The sequence below is a fragment of the Anser anser genome, assembly GCF_964211835.1.
Source record: "Anser anser genome assembly, chromosome: 14".
Taxonomy (NCBI): domain Eukaryota; kingdom Metazoa; phylum Chordata; class Aves; order Anseriformes; family Anatidae; genus Anser; species Anser anser.
This window is the reverse complement of record NC_139735.1, coordinates 17321683-17345152: the sequence shown is the minus strand read 5'-3', so window position 1 is coordinate 17345152 and position 23470 is coordinate 17321683. Positions and strand designations below refer to the sequence as shown.

Here is a 23470-nt window from a genome sequence, read left to right as displayed (position 1 = left end):
GCCTAACAGATGAGTGTCCTTGTAAGAATAGGCTGTTCGGTCATATTTACATTTCTGATTTTCTTTTTTAGATATTTGCAGTTATTGAGACATTTACTGCTAGGTTAATTTAAATCATCACCATTGATCATTTAAATACTGCTAAGTGTTGAATTGTCAGGCCCTACGAGAACATCAGGTGATTCCTATATACTCAGATTTCGTCCTAGGAAACTCACTTCAGTGCCCATCAAACAGCATTTACCCAACTCCATAAAAACACAGTCCCCTTTGTTTGTGGATGGGTATGTCTTGGTGGAAGGTAGGAGAAGCAAGTAAGTGGTCATTTGCAGAATTTTGTTTCTTATTTTGGATAAAAAGAGGGGCATAATGCTAATAACAAGTGATTATGACATAATCCTGGCTGTTCCTGAGTCCTCTTTTTTGTTCCACTGGGAAGATTATATCAGATGGTGTTTGAAAGCTGACAACAATCAAAAAAAATCTTTGAAAATTAGGTACCAGTGAATAATGGAATAAAATGGAATTTCTTTTGGTTATGGGTGTATCTATTTTGATTCTTTTTCAGAAATACGTTGTCTGAATGAGCTTATTGCTGGGATTGTTTGCAGAACAACATATTTCAGGTCCATAATAGTGAATATAGAATGCAAATTTTTGAATCCTAAGTGAGAGTGTTATCAAAATGTATTTGGTGGATTAAGATCTCCAGGGACGACATGCTTAATTTTTTTCCCACTATAGATCCTGCAGTATGTGTTTTAAAAATATTCTGTTTGTGGCACTAAACCAAGTGATATGTGTTAGAGAGATTCTGAAAATAAAGTAATAAACATTAAAGCATAAGATGCAACTAAATAGCATAATTCCATGCAAATAGAAACCAGTGTATGAAAACTGTAAATGTATCTGGGTACATGACAGAATTGGGTTCAATAGTTCAATGAGAGCATTACCTAGCTATCTGCATTTGGTGATGTAATTATATTTGCTGATGCCTGCTTTCAGCACATGCAGATAGCAGATCTATGTAACTATACTTAAAATCGAAGACAATTTATTGCCGCTCACCTTTAAGACAAGATTTTCTTTTTTGCCTGCCATTATTTTTCTTGGCAGGAAACAGAGTTTCCAGAAGAAATCTGATTTGAGATTTTGTAAGGTTGTAAAAAAAAGATGATGCATTTGGCAATTAGAGCTAGAACAGGCCTGCTTACTTCCACTGGCTTAGAAAAGCTCCCTTGCACAGTTGTCAGTGGTTGCATTACTTTCTTAAGTCTGCATTTTATGACCGTTCTTGCTAAAATGTGAGCCAGTTTCTTCACTGCAGTTTTATTTGTTGAAGCATTTGTCAAGAAAATCATTTGTCTTCTTTCAGAGAACTGGTGCATAATCCAAATATTAAAAATTAAACCAATAAATAAGTTGTCCATTACCTTGCTATACTTTCTGTATCCTCAGAAATGAGCTAAAAAAAAAAGCAGATGGAGAACTGTCCATTTTAATTTGTCCATCATTGCAATCCAACTGAGATATCACTTAGATAAACAAGAGTACTTATACAAATATTGTCTTGAGAACACTACATTTTTTATTTCCTTCCTGCAGAAAAGAGCAAAGGTATATGCAGTGCCCTGATAATAAAACACGTCTAAAGATTTTGATGAATACAGAACTGTGAAAATGATACTTTCTGATTTTTCCCAATTGAATGGATTATTTGTGATAACATAAAAGATTATATAGGTTCCACGATTTTCTGTAGCAAAAGCCAAGGATAATAATAACTGAGATCTGACAATGATGAATGAAATTAACAATACAGATAAAAATATTTTTCTTGAAAGCTACATTTTACTCCTTTTGAAATACACTGGTTTATAAAGATTGTGAGTTATTTTGTGACGTCATGTCAGGAGGTTAATTTCTTTCTCACCTATAGCAGTTTAAAATTAAACATGCAGTTGTCACAAATGATGTTTAGATTCTCGGAAATGGTTGCTCTTGGGAACTGAGAAATGCAGAAAGTACTTAATCAAGCCAATTACTAAGTCAATTAATGAAATAAACTCATCATTAATAAAATACATTGCCTCATCCCCTAAAGCCTGCTGTCATCTCCAAGATTTAATACAACTTCTTGTCCAGTCCTGCATGTCCAGTGTGTATGACATGCCTTGTCACCAAAAACATGGTGGGGGCCAAACCACCAAGTAATCTTTATGAAGTGAGAAAATTGGTTTCAAACGAACTCTGTGAGATTACTCACATGGAGAGGAGAGGACGAGCTGGCTGCAGTTGCCATCATTTCCAGTGGGCTCTGCCACCTCTTCAGGGTCTGGTCTTTAAAAGCTCCCAAAATTTCCACTTGCAGCACGCAGGAAGAGGTGTTCCACACAGCCAAGGTGTTATAGCTCTGGACAAGATGCGTACAGAGAGAGCAGCCACTCCTGCAGCTCCAGTGCTGTTCTCGTCCACTTTCACTAAAGCAGAATTTCCCCCTGTACCTTCCTCATTCTGCTTCCTCAGTGTTTCTATTAAGCCCACAATTCCCCAAAGTTGTTCTGATTGATTTGCTTCCCACATTTCTTCCAAAGGCCGTTCCACACGTTTGAAGAGTGTTCTTTTCATCCCTGGGCTCTCTTTGCTTCCAGTAAGGCTTATAAGGGGCTGTCGGTTCATATTCACTGCTCACTCCAGCTGGCAACTTTCAGCCTGATTTCTCTGTAACAAAGCTTAGTATTTTTCCCTAAGACACTGTCAGCTCTAACGTACAACTATTTCTCCTTATTTTCTATTACTAATGAATTAGGCTTTGACTATTGCACCAAAAAAGTGCTGGGAGGGAGGGGTGGGGGCACTTCTGTGTAGTTGGAACTGCATTGAAAACTTTTTTTTTTTTTCAGAGACAATGAAAACTCTGTAAACTCTGTTATGTCTTAAACTTTCACAGCTGATTGAATGTGTACATGCTGTAATATTCATAATTATTCTCCAAAGAGACACACATTGTTTCTGATACTTCCAAGTATGCACATAATTATTACTTTGAATTTTTGTTTCAAGTTTTCTATATTAGTCAACTTTTTTTGGGGGGCGTTGGGGCTGCAGTTAATTGTGCTTTGACAAGTGAATACACAAAGGTAGAAGAAACCAAAATTATGTTTTCCGGCTTTGTAAAAATACTGTAATGGAAGATGTATTTTGAATGAAACTCCATGGCAATGTCCATGGCAATAAGGAATGGATCTGTCAGTGATTCCTTGTAGAAAAGCATTTCAGAATTCAGAATACTCCTCCTGCTAACAACAACCCCCCTGCCCAAAGTTACTATCTGTCTGTTCATTATTTTATTAAAGATCTTGCAATACCTGAGGCTAGGTAACCACAGTTCTTTTGTTTACCAGGAAAACACATGAGATTTGTCTTCAGGATGGAAGAGTTTGAAAAACTGAGTTTTAGAAGTTGTAAACCCAGAAATCAACAGAAAGAAATGAAGTAAGACTAATAATATTTGTCCTCAAACCCATTTTGGCATTCTAGAAGTTCCCTTCTAACTCTGCATGATGTGTAAATATAGAAAGTGCATTGGAGAAGCTTTTCTGGTATATCCTCTCCACTATTTATTTCTATCTGAAAGAAAAAAAAAATGAGGCGAGGAAGGGGATCAGTAGCATCATTCTCTGGGGAATAATGGGGAAAAATAGAGAGAGCAGATGGCCAAGAGAAATAATTTTAGGATATGATTCCTCCTTTCGGAACCAACTTTTTTATTTTATTTTTTTTTACTTTTATTTTTATTATTTTTATTTTGTGGTGCTCTCTTTGATCTATAGAAGCCAAAGAGATTTTACCTGTGGTGATTGATTCATTCTAAACCAAATGGGAAGTAAAAAGAGTCTCTGTTTCTGAACATTAGAAAAATCCTTACTATGCTGAGAAAAGAATGTTTATCTCTTGCATAGAATAATGTAAAGTGGAGAGAAACTGCAGCTGTTTCATTGCTAGAGGACCTCTGACAACCAGAGCATTTAATGACACCAAACTTTTCTCGCTGGAGTACATGAAATGATTGACGTAAGGCAGTGATTGGTATATTCTCACATGGAGGCCATGAATATGCATGGTACATGGGTGAGCAGGGAAAAGAGCACAGCACTAGGTCAGAAAACTCATATATCTCATCTCTGAGACTAACTGGGAGACGATGTGGTGAAAGTGGCTTGCTGAGCTGAGAAGCCAGTAGTCTTTGGTACAAAGCTGGAAATGTATTCTGAGGCAAGCTACAATACAATATTTTTCTTGTAATACTAGCAAAATATAGGCTATCAGCTGTCCTTTTAAAGTAGGGAGAACAACAAAACTATCACTAATAGCATGTTTGAATTAAGAAAAATTCTTGCAATATCTGATTTTTTTTATCCCTCTCTCTACTGAACTACCTTGGGTATTCATTCTGTCTTCTCATACTGGATGAAATTACAATGTGTCATTCTTGTCTAGGCACAGCTAAACCACATTCACAGTTTTGTTATGGGTATCATAACACCTTTTGTTTACCTGGGGGTAATTTTACAGTATCTCAGACAAAGATTCATATAAAACCATCTATTGTTTATAAAAAGCATCATATTGCTTTTATATGTTGCTTCAAATGCATCACCTAAATTCGTATGTATTATTCATTCACATTTATTGTATGCTGTTTCCATTCACCTTTTACTTGTGGGCCTCTGCCATTCTCTTTTTTTAATCAGTTCAGCATTCCAAATGATGAACCTCTAGGAAAAGAAATTTCTAACATGAATACTTCCGACAGGCATTTTCATGAGAAATGCTGGTAAATAAGCCTTTTAGTCACCTCTGAAGGTCAAGCTCTCCTCAGAGGAAGTGCAAACAACAAACCACTATATCTCAGCTTCCTATGGCGGTCGTTTTATAGGACAGCTGCTCTGACAAAGCTAGGTTAGCTTGTATAGGCCATAATCAGTTTCCCGTCCCTTGGTTACACTGGCTCTAGAACATTTTTTTTTTCTAAATACAGTGCAAACTCATTTTAAAAAGGGCTTTCTGGTTTTGCTTACTAGAGAAATATCCCTGTGATGATGTACAGAACAGGAACACAGGAACTACCAGGATATTAAATACATACCATCTTTACCATTAGCTGAGGTCCCACTCAACCAATGATAATACTGAGTAATTTATATCTATAATAGTACAAATGGAAATTAGCAAATAGCTTGATTTCATGCTGCTGCCATTACTGAAATAAATTTTTGTTTTAGGTGAGTATTCAATACCTGAGAGACAAAGAATCGAACTTTTGTGAGCAACAGTTGTGGTTTTTTAATAGTTTGATTCCACTATAATTGGTTTTTGTTTTACCTGAGAGCAGAATTTAAGCATCCTGTATGTGATTTTAATTTCATTTTACTTCAGGTTTCAGGAAATATTGGTAAAGTTAATATGGTTAAGAATTTCAAAATATTTTTTTCCACAACAATGCATATTCCATCTAAACTTTGTGTTGAAATCTGTAGGGCCAAATATAGGAGAAAAAAAAAAAAAAAGAGTTTAGTAGAACCAGGATTTATTTGTTGGTCAAAACTGGAGAATGAGGATACAGGGAGATAGTTGAGCTCAGAGTAATCTTGTATTAATCCATTCAGCCAGCTGTAGGAGAGCCATAAGCCCTGTGTACTCTTACTACAAGGAATGAGGACATCTCTGTCTTGGGCTAAGCTGCCAGAGATAGCTACTTGTGCACAACAGCCAGCAGAACTGTGTGTGCTCGGCTGCTGTAGGGTAACCAAGGGCGGGCGTCTGTGCCTTCAGCTGCCACCACTAAATCCTGCAGACCACCTGGGAGCGCATCACTAAAACAAGCAGCTTGGGCACGCTAGGATCTTGGCTTCTCCTCCCTGCTTTTTGTCCACGCGTGTCCGCACATCAGTGATTGCGCTCCACTGTCTGCTCCAAGCACTTCCTTGGAGGGCAAAAAGCACTTGAGCAGACCTGCTAAAGCTACTGCAGAAGAGAGAGATCCTGCTGAGCTAGTGTAGTTGATCTATTTCGGAATTTTCTTGTATGACATGAAATTATATTACGTGTGAATTTCAAAAGATTAAGCAACTTGTCTTTTTGAATACATAAAGATACTTATGTTAAATGTATATAATAATAAAAAGCAAGATTTAATTTAATTAAACAGTATTAAAGGGTGCAGAATATTTAATTCTTTTAAGTTATTTTTTACCTGCAATGCAGTAAAATGTTTTCTTGGATCTTTGAAAAAATATATCGTCGCCTGTATTGCTAGTTAATGTACCAGTTTCTCTAATAAATTCAAGTTATTCTATTGTCTGTGCTTCCACTTATGAAAGTTGACTCCCATTAGCCACTCTTCCATAATGGCTTGTGGGAAGATTGAACAGAAAACCAAACTAATGCCAGCCATTTTTCAGCCATTTTTCAGACTCATAAAATGATTAAAGCTGATGTAAAATGATTCATTAAAACTGAAAACATTAGGATCATTAAAAAGCCATTAAACCACCTCACTCCTCCAATTCATTTTACAATAGCCTTATCTGGCCAGTATTTTAAAGTCAGAGAATCTAATCTTTTGTCTCCAATTATTGGCAGTATACCCACCATGCAGTAGGAGGACGTGTTCATGATGAATCCATTCTTTCTAAGTCTCATTTTAAGCTAATTCTTTAGCCTTTGCAGATCTTACTACTGCATTCACTTTGGCCATGTGCTTAAGTTCAAACATGAATAGATCAATTGAAATCTGCACAACAGGTTGCCTACTTAAAGACTATGTTCAGGGTATCTGGACCTATTCAAATAACCCACACTGAATTCCATTATTACCATAAGGGATCATATTTAATTCCAAGCACTTTGCTTACAAGTGACATCAGAATTTTAAGAAGTGTTTTCTGAATAAACTAAAATTGAGATGCTTTGAAGCATACTCAGCTCTTAGGGGAAAAAAAAAAAGAAAAAAAAAAGATTTTCTTTAACCCATGATAGTAATGGAAATCTCAGGTCATGAAGAAAAAAAAAGAGACCTTTATCACAATTCTCATTTGATCTTGACCCCTGATACTTAATGACTTGTACATATGATTAAATAGAGCTGCTATATCCCATGGAGTTCATTGCAGCTATTCATGGCCTTAATAAGCAAACATATTTGTACTATTTGTGTGGAGAACTAGACTTTTCAAAAGGGCTTTTATCTTTCTGAGAAAGCCCTTGATATCAGCAAACAAGAATTCGAAAAAAAATATATTGTTTCCTTTTCTCAAAGGAGATTACTAGTACTTTGGAAAAAAAAATCTGAAAATTAGTGAAAATTAATAATTTTGGAAAGACAGTGCTCTAATTACAAACAGAGCTGTCAGTTATACAAAACCAACCTTTTAAATATTTTTTCCTGGTGGATTTATAAATCAGTTTTTAATTCTGAGAAATGTATCTTCAGAAAAAAAAAAAAAAGAGAGAGAGATTGATTTGAGGAAAAGTAAGAGGAGTTTCACAAAGTACTCTCCTGGAAAAAGAAAAAGCACTCATGAAAACTTAAATTTATTGTAAACATGCAATTAAGCCATAAATAAAAACATTCACTTCCAACAATATCTGCAATTTTCCTCCTAGGCTACTTCACCGAATGCAGTGGGCTGAGTTTCTTGTTAGTATAACTAGGACTAGGTTTTAGTCCAGGGCAGCCACACATAAGGCTTCATTGCTCAGCATGTCAAGGTGCTGCTCTGTATCAGCAACATTTCTGTGGTTTATGACTGGTTGAATTGACGCTGATTTTTATTTTAATACCATTCAAAGTTGATAAGGTTCATAATCCCCCCTGATGGTACATTTGTAGTGTATACCTCAGGCTTTAGGAACAAGATATTTGAGAAATTTCTTTTTTCATAAATAGGTGACATGCTTAAGTCCATTCGGTAGGTTTCTAACCTTTCACCTTTGAAAGACAATTTCTTATCATATATATTGTGCTTGATGTGGATTATCAGTGATTTCTTTTATACTACACTTTTCATTTTACCATCAATGTACACTCTTGTTTTGAGACCACTTCCAAAGCTTTTTGCTTTGTGACTGTGTTAAGGCATCAAATTGGATCAGTTACAACAAAACTAATTAATTGTTCTGAATTCTATAATTATTTTAAGAATTGAACTTCATATTCTAAATATTTTCGTATAAATTCTCCTGAAACTGTTATCAAGAAAAAGAGGAGTGAATGCAGTCATGTTTTGAACTGAGGAAATCAATGAAAGCTAGGTGCTTGTCTAATGCTGTTGAAAGGAGAGCATAATGCATCTCAGAAAAAAGTGTATGACTAACCAGCAAAGAGCTGTTAACTGTAATTTTAAATGTAAATATCTCTAGATATCTATTCCTTGGAGTATATTTGGAAATTGGAAGGTCATTTATTAACTCCATCATTCAACAGCAGAAGGATGTCTTTTTGGCTTGGAAAGGGGATGCATCAGAGAAGCTGTGTTTCATAATGAACGTATCAGGGCCTTAACAGGACACTCTTGTTTTATGTGCTCTATGCTCTTCACAAGCACCATGGCCCTAAAAGGACATGGGGCATAATTCTTTGGTGCTTCTCTACCTTTCCTCAGTTCAACTGGAAAAGCTAATTAAGGTTTGAAGCTCGTTTTAAATTGCAACTTTTAGAATAATTCACCCATGTAAAGCAGTGCAGAATAGCACAGATCTAATACTGGGGGACTGCATGAGATGACTTATCAAACATGCTAGGTAAAGCTGGTCCCTGGCAGTTTTCTGTACTATCCATCTGCTTTACTTTCTGTTAAACAGTCAAGCACTCTATTGCTTTTCCTGATGTTGTACCTTGTGCATAATTCTATTCTTCTTTTTCTGTAGGTCATTTGTCTTGACCTGTAAATCTACTGCAAACAATAAGATAGGAAGAGAACTGCCATCGGTAAGTGCTTCTTAAAACAAAAGCTATATGTCAATCATTTGCTACCAGGGAATCGAACAAAATTTTTATTTTTTTTTTCTAGTGCCACTATAGTGAGAATTCAAGCCATACAACTGATAAAGCTGTCATTTCACTATGAAATGCTTCTGGCTGGAGTTGTGTTTGAAACATGGTTCATTAGCATATAGCATATATGTTGTAATACCACATCTTTCATATGCTCACATTTTCTAGCTATTGAATAACCAAGTACAGTAGTTAATGTCCCAATTAGCTGAAGGCAAGCTGCTGGCTGGGTTTGTTGTGTTGACATCACAACACAAATCCTTTTCCAGGTGTCATTGTCCTCACAACTGTATCGCTAAGAACTGGGATGGCCTGAGGCCAAACCCATGTCCAGTAAAAGAAACTCTCAGACATTCAAATCTGAGATATGCAGAGGCAGAAATTAAACCAGAATATGTAATAAGAGAGGTCTGTAAAGCTGAACCCACCTGAACAGTGCTCAATTTTGTCCCTGTTTAAAGCTATTGATATTTTAAAATACAACGATGAGTGAGTAAAAAGCCTTAGTGTGGTGACACCCTGGTAACATCCACATTGTGTGTGTCAAAGATGCTGTAGAAAAGACAGGTAACTTCATAAAGCTTAAAGACTATAAAAGAATGAACCTAGTGAAAAGAAGCATGATGACATTCAGAAAGCTTGGCTGAATCTCCTTTCAGCATGTGACTCAGGATTATAAAGCTATTCAGCCTCTTAGATAGGTTTTGGAAAGAGGGGTCCTCTGCAGAGAGCAATCAGCAAATGCTGTGTTTCATTTTCGGACTCTTTGTCCATGTATCCCAAGATACGCAGTTTTGAGTTGGCAAACCTGATCCAAAAGTCTGTTTTTCCTATGCATTTTATTTATAGCATATCAGAATAATCCCTAATCTTTTGTTACAATATTATGGTGTATACTAATGGTATACTAATATTATTACTGTATACTAATGTATACTCATATTATTAGATTATAGCATTTAAGTTTGAGAAGAAAGCTACAATAGCATTGCTTCAAAAGAGTTTAGCTCTCCTTTGCCATTCTGCAGAATAGTCCCTGCCTCTCATTATTAATGGTGTTTGTTACAATAAATTAGAGAGAAAACGAAAGATCAAAGAGTATCTTTGCACTGGGTATGTTACATTTGACTGATAAGGCTAATGGATTATTTTTTGCAAGAGTGCCACATGAAAAATTGATGCACTTTGTAACAATTGATATTGAGCACCTCTCCTGCCCTTCTTGACAATTAAAGTAGCTGCTTTTTCTGTACCCAGCACAGTGCAAGATGGACAAATTAAAAGATTTATTTTTATGCTAACTTGTGTCAGTGTACTGGAGGAATAGATGCAGTATCATAAAAGGGTAGTCATAAAGGTGAGGTTCTAATTTACTTCCAAGTTTTATTTCAGTTTAGTTCTCCATTGCCATGAGGCATAAAAGTTACTGAGTTATACTACATTCACCTCACGCTGGTTTCCTATCAAACAGAATATCGGTGGAACACCTCCACTGAGCTCTCTACATGAAATTGTCCTTTTGTACATCTCATAATCGGCTGCAATGTGACCAAGCATCTGGTGGTGACAAGCAGACGTCTTTGATTTATTGGCTAATATCACTGCTTGTTAGTGGATGGTTGAGCAGGAGACTAAAAGAGCATAAAATCAGAGAGAATAAATTATGAAGGCACCGAACTGTGGCATTATAAACCCCTCCTTGTCACAGCTGTGACATCTCCCAGGAAATGCGGGATGAGAGAGACATTCCCTCTTCAAAGACAGTGGCCACTGCCTTCTGATTTTGAATAAAATAAAGAAACAAACAGCTCAAATCCACCAACATCTTGGCTAAGGAGGTAGTGTTTTCTCCCATTGAAGCACTCCGCATCAAAAACATTGCATCTGCTTGGAAATTGAGTTGATTAGCATCTCATTCAGAAGGCTGGGGGATTCAAAGGATGATGGGGGGAAGTGGGATATCTCTGCTGCAACTGTAGGTCTATGGTTTCCTTTAAATGCTACCCCAAAATTGAATCAGAACCCACAAAAGCTAGGCTGAAGGTTCTGCTTCTCTCTTTCAGCATTAGTAATCTCACTACACATGAAAATATGCATGGTCCCTGTTGTGCAGGGTGATTAGCCTGGGCTTGTCCCATGGGTAAGAGGGGAGCTAGCTTCCTGGTTTGTGGTGTTTTCTACTTTACAAAGAGCATATAGGTAACTAAGACAATTAGCTCTATTCTGCATTGCAAAGATTCTTTGTAGACTTGCCAGGAGGATTAAAATTGGGTGGATGTGTGAACACATGACAAAAAATAGTATCAGCATTTAAGAGATGCGCTTGCCATTTTGTATCCCCTTTTAAATAGTACCTAGCAAATTAAACAATGCACATGGCTGAACATAATGTTTCTGAGAATCCCTCAGGACAGAAAAGCAACAGAACTCAACTGTTACTCATTGATGACAATTATTGCGAGCTGTGGAGCAGTGATAATTGTGACTACTCATAATGTCAAATGAACATGTATATGTTTATTCAATAAATCAGCTTGAAGGATGAAAGGATGAAGATATTCACTATTTCATTTCTATGCAATGATGAGATGTTTAATGGAGTGATCACAACAAGCCATACAGGGGTTCAACTGGAAGCCAGCTAAGAGGTGTAATATCTTCAAGGAAAACTTGTGGTCAAAACCTTATGCAATCAATGGTTTTGTGCTAAAATATTTATGCAAATACTGTTGTCCTCAAGTGAAGGACTAGCAACCAATTCAAAGGTTGGTTTCAATCAATAAGAAAATTTATGTATGTGTCTAGTGACAAATGTAATTTTACTATTTCAATTAAAACCAATGGGAGTTCTTGCAAAGTTTCCTTTTACCTATTCAATGTTAGATAAGCTGTAGCTGTAATGAGGAGATATTCCTTGCACATTTAATGAGCAACACCAGTAACTGGTTCTGACTTACAGAGAAGTAAAAGGAAACTTTTAAGGGTGCCCACTGGAACTATTCTCCTACTGTGGTTATCTGAGGGTATTAGCCTTGAGCAGATTCTGGGAACTGTGGAAAGATGCTGCACAACTAAAAAGACAGGAACGAGCCAAACAATAGATCTTACTAGAAGAGAGGAGGAGCGCAGGCTAATGATAAGAGAGCCCAGGCAAAAGAAGGCCAATATGGTACTACATAGCAGTTACATTAAAATACCCTAAAACCATTTGTTTGGGGATTTCAGTTTATGAGGGAAAGCCCAGGAATCCTCCAAAGAAAGGGTTGTGTTTTTATGATTATTATTTTTAATGATTTACTAGTATATTCAGGAAGATAGTCTTTATAATAGTCATAATCAGAAACTGTAGTCTAAAGGTATTCAATATATGCCATCACAGATAATAAAATTTATCTTGTACTAAGAGAAATTTAGACTGAGAACTTGATAAGAAGCAGTTGCAGAGGGTGAAGTCATGATGCCTTTTGTTTCAATATATTTCCCTGAGTAGTCTTTTTTAATTTTAAATTCTTTTTTCAAGTGAGAGCTGTTCCATGTAATGGATTTGAATGTATTGAATAGATCTGAAAGGATTTCCTTCATGTTCACTTTATTTCTGAAGCAGTTCAGTCTGTTTCTGCTTAGAGTTACAAAATGGAACAATGAGATAATCTCCATAAAATATGCATACAGTTTTTAATAATGAGTCCAAAAATCTGTCTTAAAAATAAGAACCACTGATCAAATCCTCGTGTGGATTTTCAGTAAGAAGAAAAGCGTGACACCTTGAGACAGAATTCTGTTGTTTGTCAGACAGTGGCTATGTGTCAGTCAAAATGTTTCTGACAGAGAAAGACATTCAGAAGCCACAAATATGCAGAATCTTGAAAGACAAATTAAGTAGAAGACGGTCTATTAATAGAAAACCTAAAAAATAAATACCAGCCAAAACAAGTGCTTCATTCACAGTGTTTGAAAAAATCATCCTGTCAAAATTGTCAGACGTCAGAATCATGATGAATAGATTTTACTTTCTCTACAGTGTTTTTTTTTCCTCTTAATAGCAAAAATAAGAGAGAAAAATTACTTAGATATAGGAAAAGGAAATATCTAAGAAATGGGATGAATTTTCCACATGTGCTAATACAAAAATAAGAAAGACAGGTCATTCATTTCAGAATATGGAACTAAAGAGATCAGAACTTTGTTTGCAGTCCCATCAAAGGCTGCATATAACTTGGGCAGGGCACTTAGATACACTGTTTGCTGATTGATGAAAATGTGATTCACAAAACAAACAAAGAAACAAAACACCGTAGCTCCAATTGTATTCTTCAACTGATTTAGGTCTTAAAAATGGTTTGCGATATAGCACTTTTAAGGATAAATTGTTTGAAACTCCCATCTACTGGAAGGTCTTCATTGCAATTAAAGAGATCAGTAGTTGATTTTAAACAAGATACATACTGAAGTATCCAGTTTTTTTTTATAAATATAAGAAAGAAATTATGCTTATTTATAGAAAATAAATAAAACATGTATTTCTGAATTTCAAAGCTAATATTTTATTTTGAAAATTGTAACCTGATTTGCGACCTAATCACTTAGTTTTATCCAGACAATTATGACGTAAGCAGCTAACCCAGTGGTTAGTATAGAAATTTTGGTTTAATCATCTGGGTTGTGTCAGAGTGTATGAGCTGAAAACAAGATGTGAATGTAGGTTCACAATGTCCCAAGTCAGATTATCTTCTCTTGTTCTGTACATATTCAGTTTACATAAAATCTTAAAGTTTCATTGAGTCAGAAAGAAGCTGTATATATGTGTGTTCTGATACATAAGGAGGAGTTGGAAAACTACTAAAATACTTGTCAGAATTTGTCAGAGTGGATTTCTAGTCAAAACCCCAAAGGAACTGATGCTATGCTAGACAGTATTTTGGTCATCGAATGATTTGCAGGAGGCTTCAGAAAAACGTTATTTAGTTCCTGATTCCAAGTAGGCATATTCTTAGCTTTACTTTTTTTTTTTATTTTTAATTTGTCTTACTACAGTTATGTCTATGCTTTCCAAGTCATGTATATACATGTATTCTTGCTTCATATCTCATCATATCTCATTGTTTTAGGGAGAGATGTCCCATGAGAGACCACTTAATAGCGGTGTGGCTAGCTCTGAAGGTTTGTCTTTCTAAAAGTCTGTAAGTCACCTTCTCAGTACTGAACATACATTTTTTTCTTTTTTCCTCTTAATCATTAATTTCATAAATCATTATAAAAACAAACAAAGAAAACCCAAACCCAATCACGATACAGTTAGTGGACAGACATTTTTCCAACAGGCAGTTCAAAGCAGAAATCTGCTTTGGGATACTTCAAAATGTCCTCTAAAGCAGTCAGTTTCCACCACCCACCCACCACATCAGATGTTAAGTGTCCTAAATGTCCTACATTCAGTCTCCTCTGACATGCTACTTCAGTGCACACTGCAGTTACACACTAGCTAAGTTGCAGCACTGTGCATAATAGTTCTTCACAGATGCTCAAAGTGAATGCAACATCCTATCAATTAAGAATGACAGCATTTTATGGTGATGTAGCACTGAAACGGCTGCTCTTTTGCTTACTAAGTATGGTTTTGGAGAAAGTACTTGGACTCAGGTCATCCCAGCAAATTAGTCAGCATAACTGCAGTTGCACCTACTTCATAAAATGGCAAGCTCTCCTCTGAAGTGCTGGTAGGTGCGATTCATTATTAGTTCACCACCCATCCATCAGACTGTACACACAAGCAGAATCAAATCTTATGAGTGCAGGGACCTACACAAAAGGGGAAAAGTTTTTTTTTTTTTTTGATGTCTAGCCCTTTACACTGTACAGGGTTGTTGGAGAGACTGTTTAAATATACAGTAGGATTTCAGCTTGCTTTTCAGATCAGAAAAAAGGCTCCATACCATGAGAAAACTTTCACCATCAGGTATTAGTCACTCTTCAGCATCTTTGCAATTAAAACATTACCATTGCGAAGCCCTAGAGGCTTAGGAAGAGACATTTCTGGTATACTCGAGTGAATGCAAGTGTAACCATGTGCAGCCATGTGTGGTGAATCTGTCAGAACTAACAGCAGGAACTTTGATAAGAGTTCTCCATCAGTAAACCTGTTTGATAGCTCAAGGTCTCTGAATTGTTATTATAAGTGGCATCCAGTAGTGCTGCTGCAGTTAAGGGTCTGTCAGATTTCCCCACATGCACACTTCCCCAGGGATTTATTATACCTCAGCTTTTTCAAGTTATGTTGGGGCTAAAACTATAGCCAACAACTTGTCAGCACAGACATGATTTTATTTTTCTCCCCTGAATGATCAAAGGAGTTAGCTTAAGATTTGGAGAGGGTGAGGATCAAGCCGCTATGTGTCCTTTGTGCGCTGGAGTACATTAGGGTGAGAATCATTAACAGCAATTAATACGAATGAGCACTGCTTTTCTAGGAGAACAGGGGCCTTTCACCATGAAAAGATCTGCAGCAGAAGGAGATGAGCGGGGGGAGAGCAAAGCTAAACAGACTACTTGAAGGAACATATTTCTTAAGGGCAGTGAAATTTTGGTAGGTTATTTCTGTAAGATTCAGTATTTGAAATATGGAAGAACTACTGGTTTTTTAATTTTCATCTCTCTAAAAACAAACAAAAACTATTAACATATTTTCATTGATAATAAGCAGGTATGTATCCAAAGCAATGCTGGAGGTAGGCACAAGTGTGGATATTTCTCATTTATATACAGAATTTAAAAGTCACGCACCAGTACAGTTTGTGGCTTTCTCATTTTAAGACTGGTCAATGACGGAGACATTAAAGGGGCCTGAAGATCAGTCGGCCAAAAATGCAGCGGTGGTTAGGGTGCAGAGCTGGCATGGGATCCATATCTCCCACCTCGGGCAGAGGGAGATATGGATCCCCTTTACTGATAACAGAAATAGTAGAAAAGTAATATTAATGTACTGTAGATAGAGCATATAACAATTTATACTCTCCTTGCACTTGGCACAGCAGATTTTAATGTTACCACTGTAACTGTAGGATGACATTTATGAAGATATACAAAAAAAAGTGAAAAATTCCTTGTAATTGCCTTGCTTTATAGGTTCATACCAAGATGCGTAGATTACGATAGATTGTTGAAACACGTGAACAGAAGAGTTTTTACTCTTGAGAAAACTCTAAGGTGTGGGGAAAGGCAATATGGAGAACCTTGTGACATTAGATGAAATTTTTAGTTCTCAGTGAGTAAGGAAGAGGTTTAGTGACTCACTAGGGTATTAAATCATATTGTTGCTTTGGGAACAAAGATATACACAAGGGTTTTTATTCACATGACATCCCCTTCATCTGCAAATAAGTGATGAATACCAATTTCTATATGCTGTAATGTGCACTCAGAAAATAAAAATTATGCCTAGGAAAGCATAAATACATATTGGTGTATAATGTACAAAGTGTGTCCTGAGTCCTGCAATGTCCTGTAGGTTCCTTTCAGCATAAAAACAAAACAAAACAAAACAAAAAAACACAACAACCTTCAGTCATATTTTGTTTTAGTGCTACACTTTGGTTTTAGAACAGTGGTTGATTTAGCACAGCATTCCACATAAATGCAATAGGATCAGATGTTTCTTGTCAAATCTTACTTTGCTAGATAAGAACACCGTTCAAGCACCTATCTACTAGAGTTTCTAGTACTTCTCCAACAGTTGTTTGCTTTTTTTTTTAACTTTGTCATTCATATTTTAATTCCTATTTTTTTTAATCTGTCCTACTGTAACTGCTTCAGCTATGGATACCTACCCTGTGTGCTTCTCAGAAGACACAAACGGGGGTGGACAGGGTGGTCTGTATAGGAATTTGGCTTATTTCTGTCAGAATAGCATGGCAAAAGGGCCCTAATCTTTAGATGGTCCCTACATCAAATTAAACCTATGACAGGATAGCAATATTGTCCAAACAGATCAAAGGTCTGCTTTGGACCTTCCCTGCCCAAAGCAAGCTCCAACCACCCAAATAAATCCCAGATGAAAGCATTTATTCAGCTGCTTAAATCAGGCTTCTTTAAATCTATATTTCCCAACCCTAAATAGTGCAGCCTTCTTATCTATTGCAGGAGTTAGAATTTGTATTTCAACACTGCTATAGACAATACAGACTGTTCAATTTCTGTACGACAATGGCAGCCTGCTATGGAGAGGTCAAGATTCAGCAACCATGTCTTCTGTTGGTCTTTGTGGGTTTTTTTGTTTGTTTGTTTTGTTTTGGGTTCATTTTGATTGTTCGTTTCTGGTATGGATCAGAGAGAGCTTGTTTCGTAGCTGTAATAAATAAAGTGACCAGTGAGTAACCATGATGGAGGGTAATCCTTATCCTCTATGATTTCTGAATGTGGCACCTTTTTAAACTGTCAGAACACAAAATCACCCCTGTCTCTGTACGTTATAACCAACATAGACTGGCCATAAGATAATAAATAGTGAAATACCCAAGACTAAGCAGTTTCCTGATGTGGCTTACCTGTTTCCAACATGATATTTAAATTTTGTTTTGTGTGCATGTATCACGCTATATTCAACACAGTAGATGCATTCTGTACTGAAGCCAGCGAGGTTAGCTCAGTAAGAACCGACCCTGGCACACATCAGTGCCCTTGGTATGGAGCAATCCATCCTCTTACATGGAAACCTTCTTCTGAGCTCAGCCTTTGTTTCAGGTGCTTGCAGGAAAAGCTGTGATGTGTGGTTGAAGCACACACTGTCCATCAATTCCCTGTACGCTTTCTCTGTATTCCCATACTTCTGTCATTCTTTTCCTTTTGATGGGCCTTAGGTAGAGGTCCCTCCAGTTGCTTCTCTTCCCAGTTTTGTGTGTGATTTTTTTTCCATATTTCCAAGCTCCACCTAGGACTGGAACTGGAAAAGTCAAAATATCAGGACATAAAATATTGTTCATCAGAGTCAGTTAAAAAAAAAAATCCAGTGAGAAATATTTTTTTCATCAAAATTGAAGTGTTGTGTGAAGTTGGTTTAATTTCTATGAAGATTCTGTGGAAAGGGAAAAGGTTTTAGCTACAACCCTGTCTGATTATTAGCCAACTCTTCTGCCGAGCTCTTCAGTACCCCATTAATCTGGAAGCTGTGGAGTTGAATAGCTAATTCTCCTGGGCTCTCAGCTCTTCGTTAGCCAGGTGAGACACAGACATCAGAGGCTTTGAGGCTTGGAAGGAGCTCCTGCTATGGTGTTGGTGGTGCTGGGGGCTGTAGCAGCTGCAGGCTGAAGTCAGATGAAGTCTATCAGGTTCAGCACTGCTCCCTGCATGAAAACAGTAGAAGTGACCACAGTAGTGCTAACGGCAGGGTGACAACCCTGTCCATGTTTGTGAGCAGCTGCCTGGGCTGCAGGGTCACAGGCCACTCTGTAGGCTGGCAGCTGGGGTGCTTGGAAAGAGCCTTCATTTTCAAAAGACTGTGTTGCAGTGCATCCAGAGCAAAATATTATAGATCTCTTTGCTGGATTATTTTATTTGCATTTTATCTTAGTTCAGTACAAAAAATACTTCTGAAAACAAAATTTCTAATGGATTAGAAAAGTACATTCCAAAATGGAGTTTCTCAAAAAATTGAGGCATTTTTATGGCTGTTATATCAGTAAATGTAAACTTTGTCCTTTTGTTTAGAACTGTCCTTTGTCCCTTATGCAAATGCAGAATTTCAAAATTGGATTTAGAGAATTTATATTATATTGATCAAAAATAAAGAAAAATAATTAGCCAAGCCCTTCAGAGTATTGATGTGAATTTGGGCATTTATTTTTTTCCACATCAAAAAGATTTTCTGCACCTTGAAATGACTTTTTAAGAATTTACGTTTAGGAATAATGTAAGAGTACTTTAAAAAAATATTATTATTTTGGTGGTTGTTATAATGTCTTACCAAATAGTTATCAGCTACAGCTGAACAATACATTTTGTCTCTGCTTAAAACTGTAGGGTGGGCAATGTGCAATGGCTAGAGAATCTTCAGTTTTATTTAATCACTTCACTTTGCATTTGAAAAGTAATTCATCATGGAAAGTCAGTGGGGTATAGAGAGCACTAATTGCAGCAAAATATCAAGGACAGTTTTCCTCTGTCTTAATTAAACATTAATGAGTAAAGTTATTTGCAAATGCATGCTGCAGGGATGGACTTGTCTATCCAAGTTTTGTAAATACTGACACCGGGTGTCAAAATTAAACACCTTAATTGATTTATACAGAAATAGTTTTAAAAGAGTGCACCTGGAGTGACATTTCTCTACCTTTTTATAGAGTAGTTTCCTGATGAATTATTTATAAAGAAACTTGGCCTGACCTATCTTAATTACACAAGTGATTGTTTCCAAACTAATCAATTTTGTAAGTGAAGTGAATTCTCTCCACTGTCAGTCCTTACTACTTCAAGAAGGAAAACGAGTAAGGAATGCTTCTTTTGACAAAAGTTCCTACTGTATCCATCAGTGGACTGCCAATAGCATTCTGGAAATTTTACTTGTGAGCTCAACAGAATGCTGCTTTTAATCTCAAGTTATCCATTTATTAATGAGGAGTGTAAGTAAGAAAGTAATAAGAAAGGCTGTGAAAAATCCAGTATCAATCCCTAATTTTAAGAGTCTAGCCATAAGGCATATTGAGTAAGTAAAGATAACAGAGAATGAAGAGGCCAGATCGCTTGGTATTACAAGGCAGTAGGAACTGAAATATTTTGTAGTAAGTTTTCAGTATTTCTGAAACATGCTAATAAGACAAGAAATAGTTCAAATAAAATAACTTTCTCTTCTTGTCTAAGAATATAGTCCCATTTGTTTCCTGAATATTTTTAATATATATAATGCACAAATATGTGTACATATAAATATATATAATGTACAACATAATTATATAAATAAAAGATTTTGGTGATGAATTCTTAAACCAAATCGAACCAAAAACACACTGACAAAAAAAATGAAGAAAACTAACCCCACCTGAAACTTGTGAGTTAGGAGGTTAAAGGGGTAATGAATGGTACCAACTGCTGTGTAGAGGGAGGAAAGCACATGCTGAAGGATTAGGATGTGACTGTGCTCTTACTGAGAGCAGTAGCAGAGAGAAATGATGAATAGAAGAACTCCACAAATGTTTTTTCTGAATTTCTACTAAATCATGTACTCCATGAGAAAACATGAAGAGAGACATAAGAGAAGAAGTGATTTGGGTAAGAGGAAAAAATAATTTTAATCTCTGATGAGGAAAGCTCTGCTATCTATGAAGCTTCCCATTATTATTTTTTTTATAATAGTTAACCCTTTTGCTGTATCAGAGAAATATTGCTATGATATATTCCTGATGTTAATATTATTGAAATGTTTTTCCTGTGTGTCCTACATTCACTGCATTCATCATATGCAATTTAATTCCTAAAAGTTCCAATTATACTTGGAAATCTTCCTTGACTTCAGGAAAAAAAAAAAAAAAAAGATCATCATGATCGACAAAGTTATTGATGAAATAATTCTCTATAATTTTCTGTGGTTTACTATCGGATTAGAAAAATATATCAGATACTTTTCTAAAGAGATATATGGCATAACTGAACACTTCCATAACACATAGACAAAAGAATTTAGAGTTTATTACATTTATGTGTGATGGCAGATACTTTAGGAGGTGATTAGGTGCATAGTGGTCTTGAGATGCTTGGAAAAAACTGCCCCAAATTATTCCAAATTACTCTTTTGAAATACTGTGTTCTATATGCAAGCAGGGTGAACCAGCCTCATAAAAAAAATGATGCAGAGAAACGGGCTAAGGAATGGGTCTGTAGTAAAGGATATGGTACCAATCATGTAGCAGATGAAGATGGTTTGATGTTAAATTTCAGGGAAAGAAGTTCATGTTTTTTTTCTTTTTTTCTTTTTTTTTTTTCTTTTTTTTTCTTTAGTAAAGTCAGTCTTTGTAATCTGATTGTTAGTAACAATATTAGGAAGCTTGACAGAAAATAAGACTACAAAAACTGATTTTTTTTTTTTTTTATTTTGGTCTACGCTTAGTGGATACATAAGATGCATAAGGGGTTGATATGAAAGGAAAATCAATAATCTGTTCTCTGTGACTATGGTAAAATAGGGAAAGAAATACTGAACTGAAAATGCAGCAAGAGATATGTGGACCCTTAGCGACACCAGAGCAGTTTTTCTGTACAGCTTGTACAGTCTCTATTGCTACAGCTTTGAAAAAATAGACCAGATAATATCAGGTGCTATTAGGCACAGCTGGCCTCGTGGACTTTCAAAATGTCCTTTCCTGTTTTGTTTCCTGTTGATTCTTCTCAAAAGTCAGTTTGCAGATTATAATGTTCCTCAAAGAACTTAGGCTGTTTTAAATGTCTGATGAAGGACATTTGATTCTAATGAATATTGTAGATTCCATTAAATTTATGCAATAGTACTTAATAAACAGCTAAAGAAAGAGTCACATCTATTTTTTTTGAGAGTCACATCTATTCAGTGAAAACTAAAGATTGACAGCAGTGTGGGCATTAAGCATTTACCTGGAACATAGCAGCCACAAGTCCAACGGGAACGTCACCAACTTGATCTGCCAATTACGAAATGTAGTTGTTGAATGACTTTTACTAAGAGATATAAATCATTTCCTGAGCACTGTTGGTCTGGATGTGAAAAATCCAGTAGTTACTGACGAATCCTAGAATTCTATCTCATAAGAGACAACAATAAACACAGTAAGCCCTGAAAGATTCTGAACGTTTGCCTTAGTAGATTCAAACTTAGAAAACACTGAATGTGAGAAGTTGTTTAACCAGCCAAGGTTCAAAAGGGAAATAATGCATGATTTCAAAAGGAAAAATAATCGGTCTTGAGATTTGTCTTTGTGGTATCTTGATTTCTCTAAAGGACTGAATACCAACCAGTATTCATTTTGGCGGGCTGTAAGTTGCTTAGATTGGATTTATCTGGAATTCCTCTTATTGGGACATGATTTCAAAACATGACCAAACTGCGAGATGTTTATTCTACAGCAAATAGCGGGGCAGGAGCAAAATGTGAAGAATAAGTGTTAGCGAGAGTATCTGTACTATCTGAGCTCGTAAGTTTCTCACCTCAGGTTTTATTCTATTTTACGTGAGAGAGAACAAGAACTTCAAGCTATCTTACTGTTATGAAAACCTCACTGCATATTATACTTGTATGTTTTGGGGTTTGTACCTCAGTTCTAGTTGTATGCACTTGGATCACCATGAACAGGTCTAAGTAATATTTATGTCATGGTTCTTGCAGGTTGCTGGATCTTGTAGTTTATTCATTGTTTTTATTTTTAAAATTATATATATATATATATATATATATTTATAAGAGTAAAGTCCTCCTGCCTGTTATCTGATGTAGCTTTTCACAAATTCACTCAAGAAACCCAAAATGATAGGGTCTTGTGTGTCATGCTGAAATTTTTCCTTCAATTATAAAGCAAAATATCCCAAACCTCTTCATTGTATATTTCTATACGCAAGATCATCTTACGCTCCTGTGGGGTCTGGGCTTTCTCAGTTTGTCAGAACATAGCCCAGGGAACCGTTTAAAACGTTGTGCAAAAAATTAGAAGTTATGAAGTGATGAAGATCTGTTCAAATGCATTTGTGTATTGTGCATTTGAGCAGACCAAACCATTGCTTGTAGGCAAAATGGCAACATTTATTCTGTTGTTTTACTGGTGGTGCTGCTTGCTTCTTGTCTTGCTTGATTAGTACACAAAAAAGGATAACTTTGTGTAATTATATAAGAACCGTCACTACCTGTGGCTGTTGTAGGTGTGGACAAACATTCACCACTACTGTGCCATAAACACACTTCATCAGCCTCCATGCTCTGCAGTGAGTCACTATTTCCTGTGAGAAAGCATAAGAGAAGCTCATCTCCCATCTTTCCTGCAACTGGAGTCCTATCCTTTTGCACAATATTTACATGCCTCCTGCATTACAAATACTCATGTAGTTAGGTCAGAGAGGACGTTAGAAGGTGCTGCTTGTGCTTGGAAGGGAAGGGGAAAAGGCAGACTTCCTGTAGGAGCATTGTGTTTTTGACCTGTCTCTCTGGTACACTTAGAACATTAAGGACTAGACTGCATGGAAAATAGCGTGTAAGTCATTTTCTCTCCTCCGTAGCAAAATATCTTAAAAGACATTTTGAAACGGAGGAACACAAGCAGTATCTTATCTCTTACTGCGTGGTGCTGAGCCATCCCTCAGTGCATGGGTGGCAGCTACTTGAGGGCAGCAACAAAGTGAGAGCAACTCTCAATTTGAGAGAGATTTTGGGTGAGCTGCTTTCTCTCCAAGTGGTGCCCATTTTAG

The 23470-nt window shown here is 36.4% G+C and overlaps 2 protein-coding genes across 26 annotated transcripts in view; both read left to right on the top strand.

Annotated features, from left to right (window-relative positions):
* The window catches only part of LOC310881738 (uncharacterized protein), a 796919-nt gene that overhangs the window by 587146 nt on the left and 186303 nt on the right, over positions 1 to 23470 (top strand). For 3 of the 4 annotated variants that reach the window (XR_014572527.1, XM_083799376.1, XM_083799380.1), the window contains exon 6: positions 8935 to 8995. Coding sequence is in view for 3 of the 4 variants with exons in the window: in XM_083799376.1 (XP_083655502.1) it covers positions 8935 to 8955 (21 nt within the window). In the remaining variant the exon portion in view is untranslated. Of the gene's footprint in view, positions 1 to 8934; positions 8996 to 9077; positions 14164 to 23470 lie in introns of those variants that run through there. The other variant, XM_083799379.1, reaches the window with a different exon arrangement.
* The window catches only part of TENM2 (teneurin transmembrane protein 2), a 1465234-nt gene continuing 1455933 nt past the window's right edge, over positions 14170 to 23470 (top strand). For 9 of the 22 annotated variants that reach the window (XM_083799310.1, XM_083799353.1, XM_083799307.1 and 6 more), the window contains exon 1: positions 14181 to 14241. The gene's annotated coding sequence lies outside the window, so the exon portion shown is untranslated. Of the gene's footprint in view, positions 14242 to 14298; positions 20318 to 23470 lie in introns of those variants that run through there. The other 13 variants (XM_083799338.1, XM_083799336.1, XM_083799334.1 and 10 more) reach the window with 7 other exon arrangements.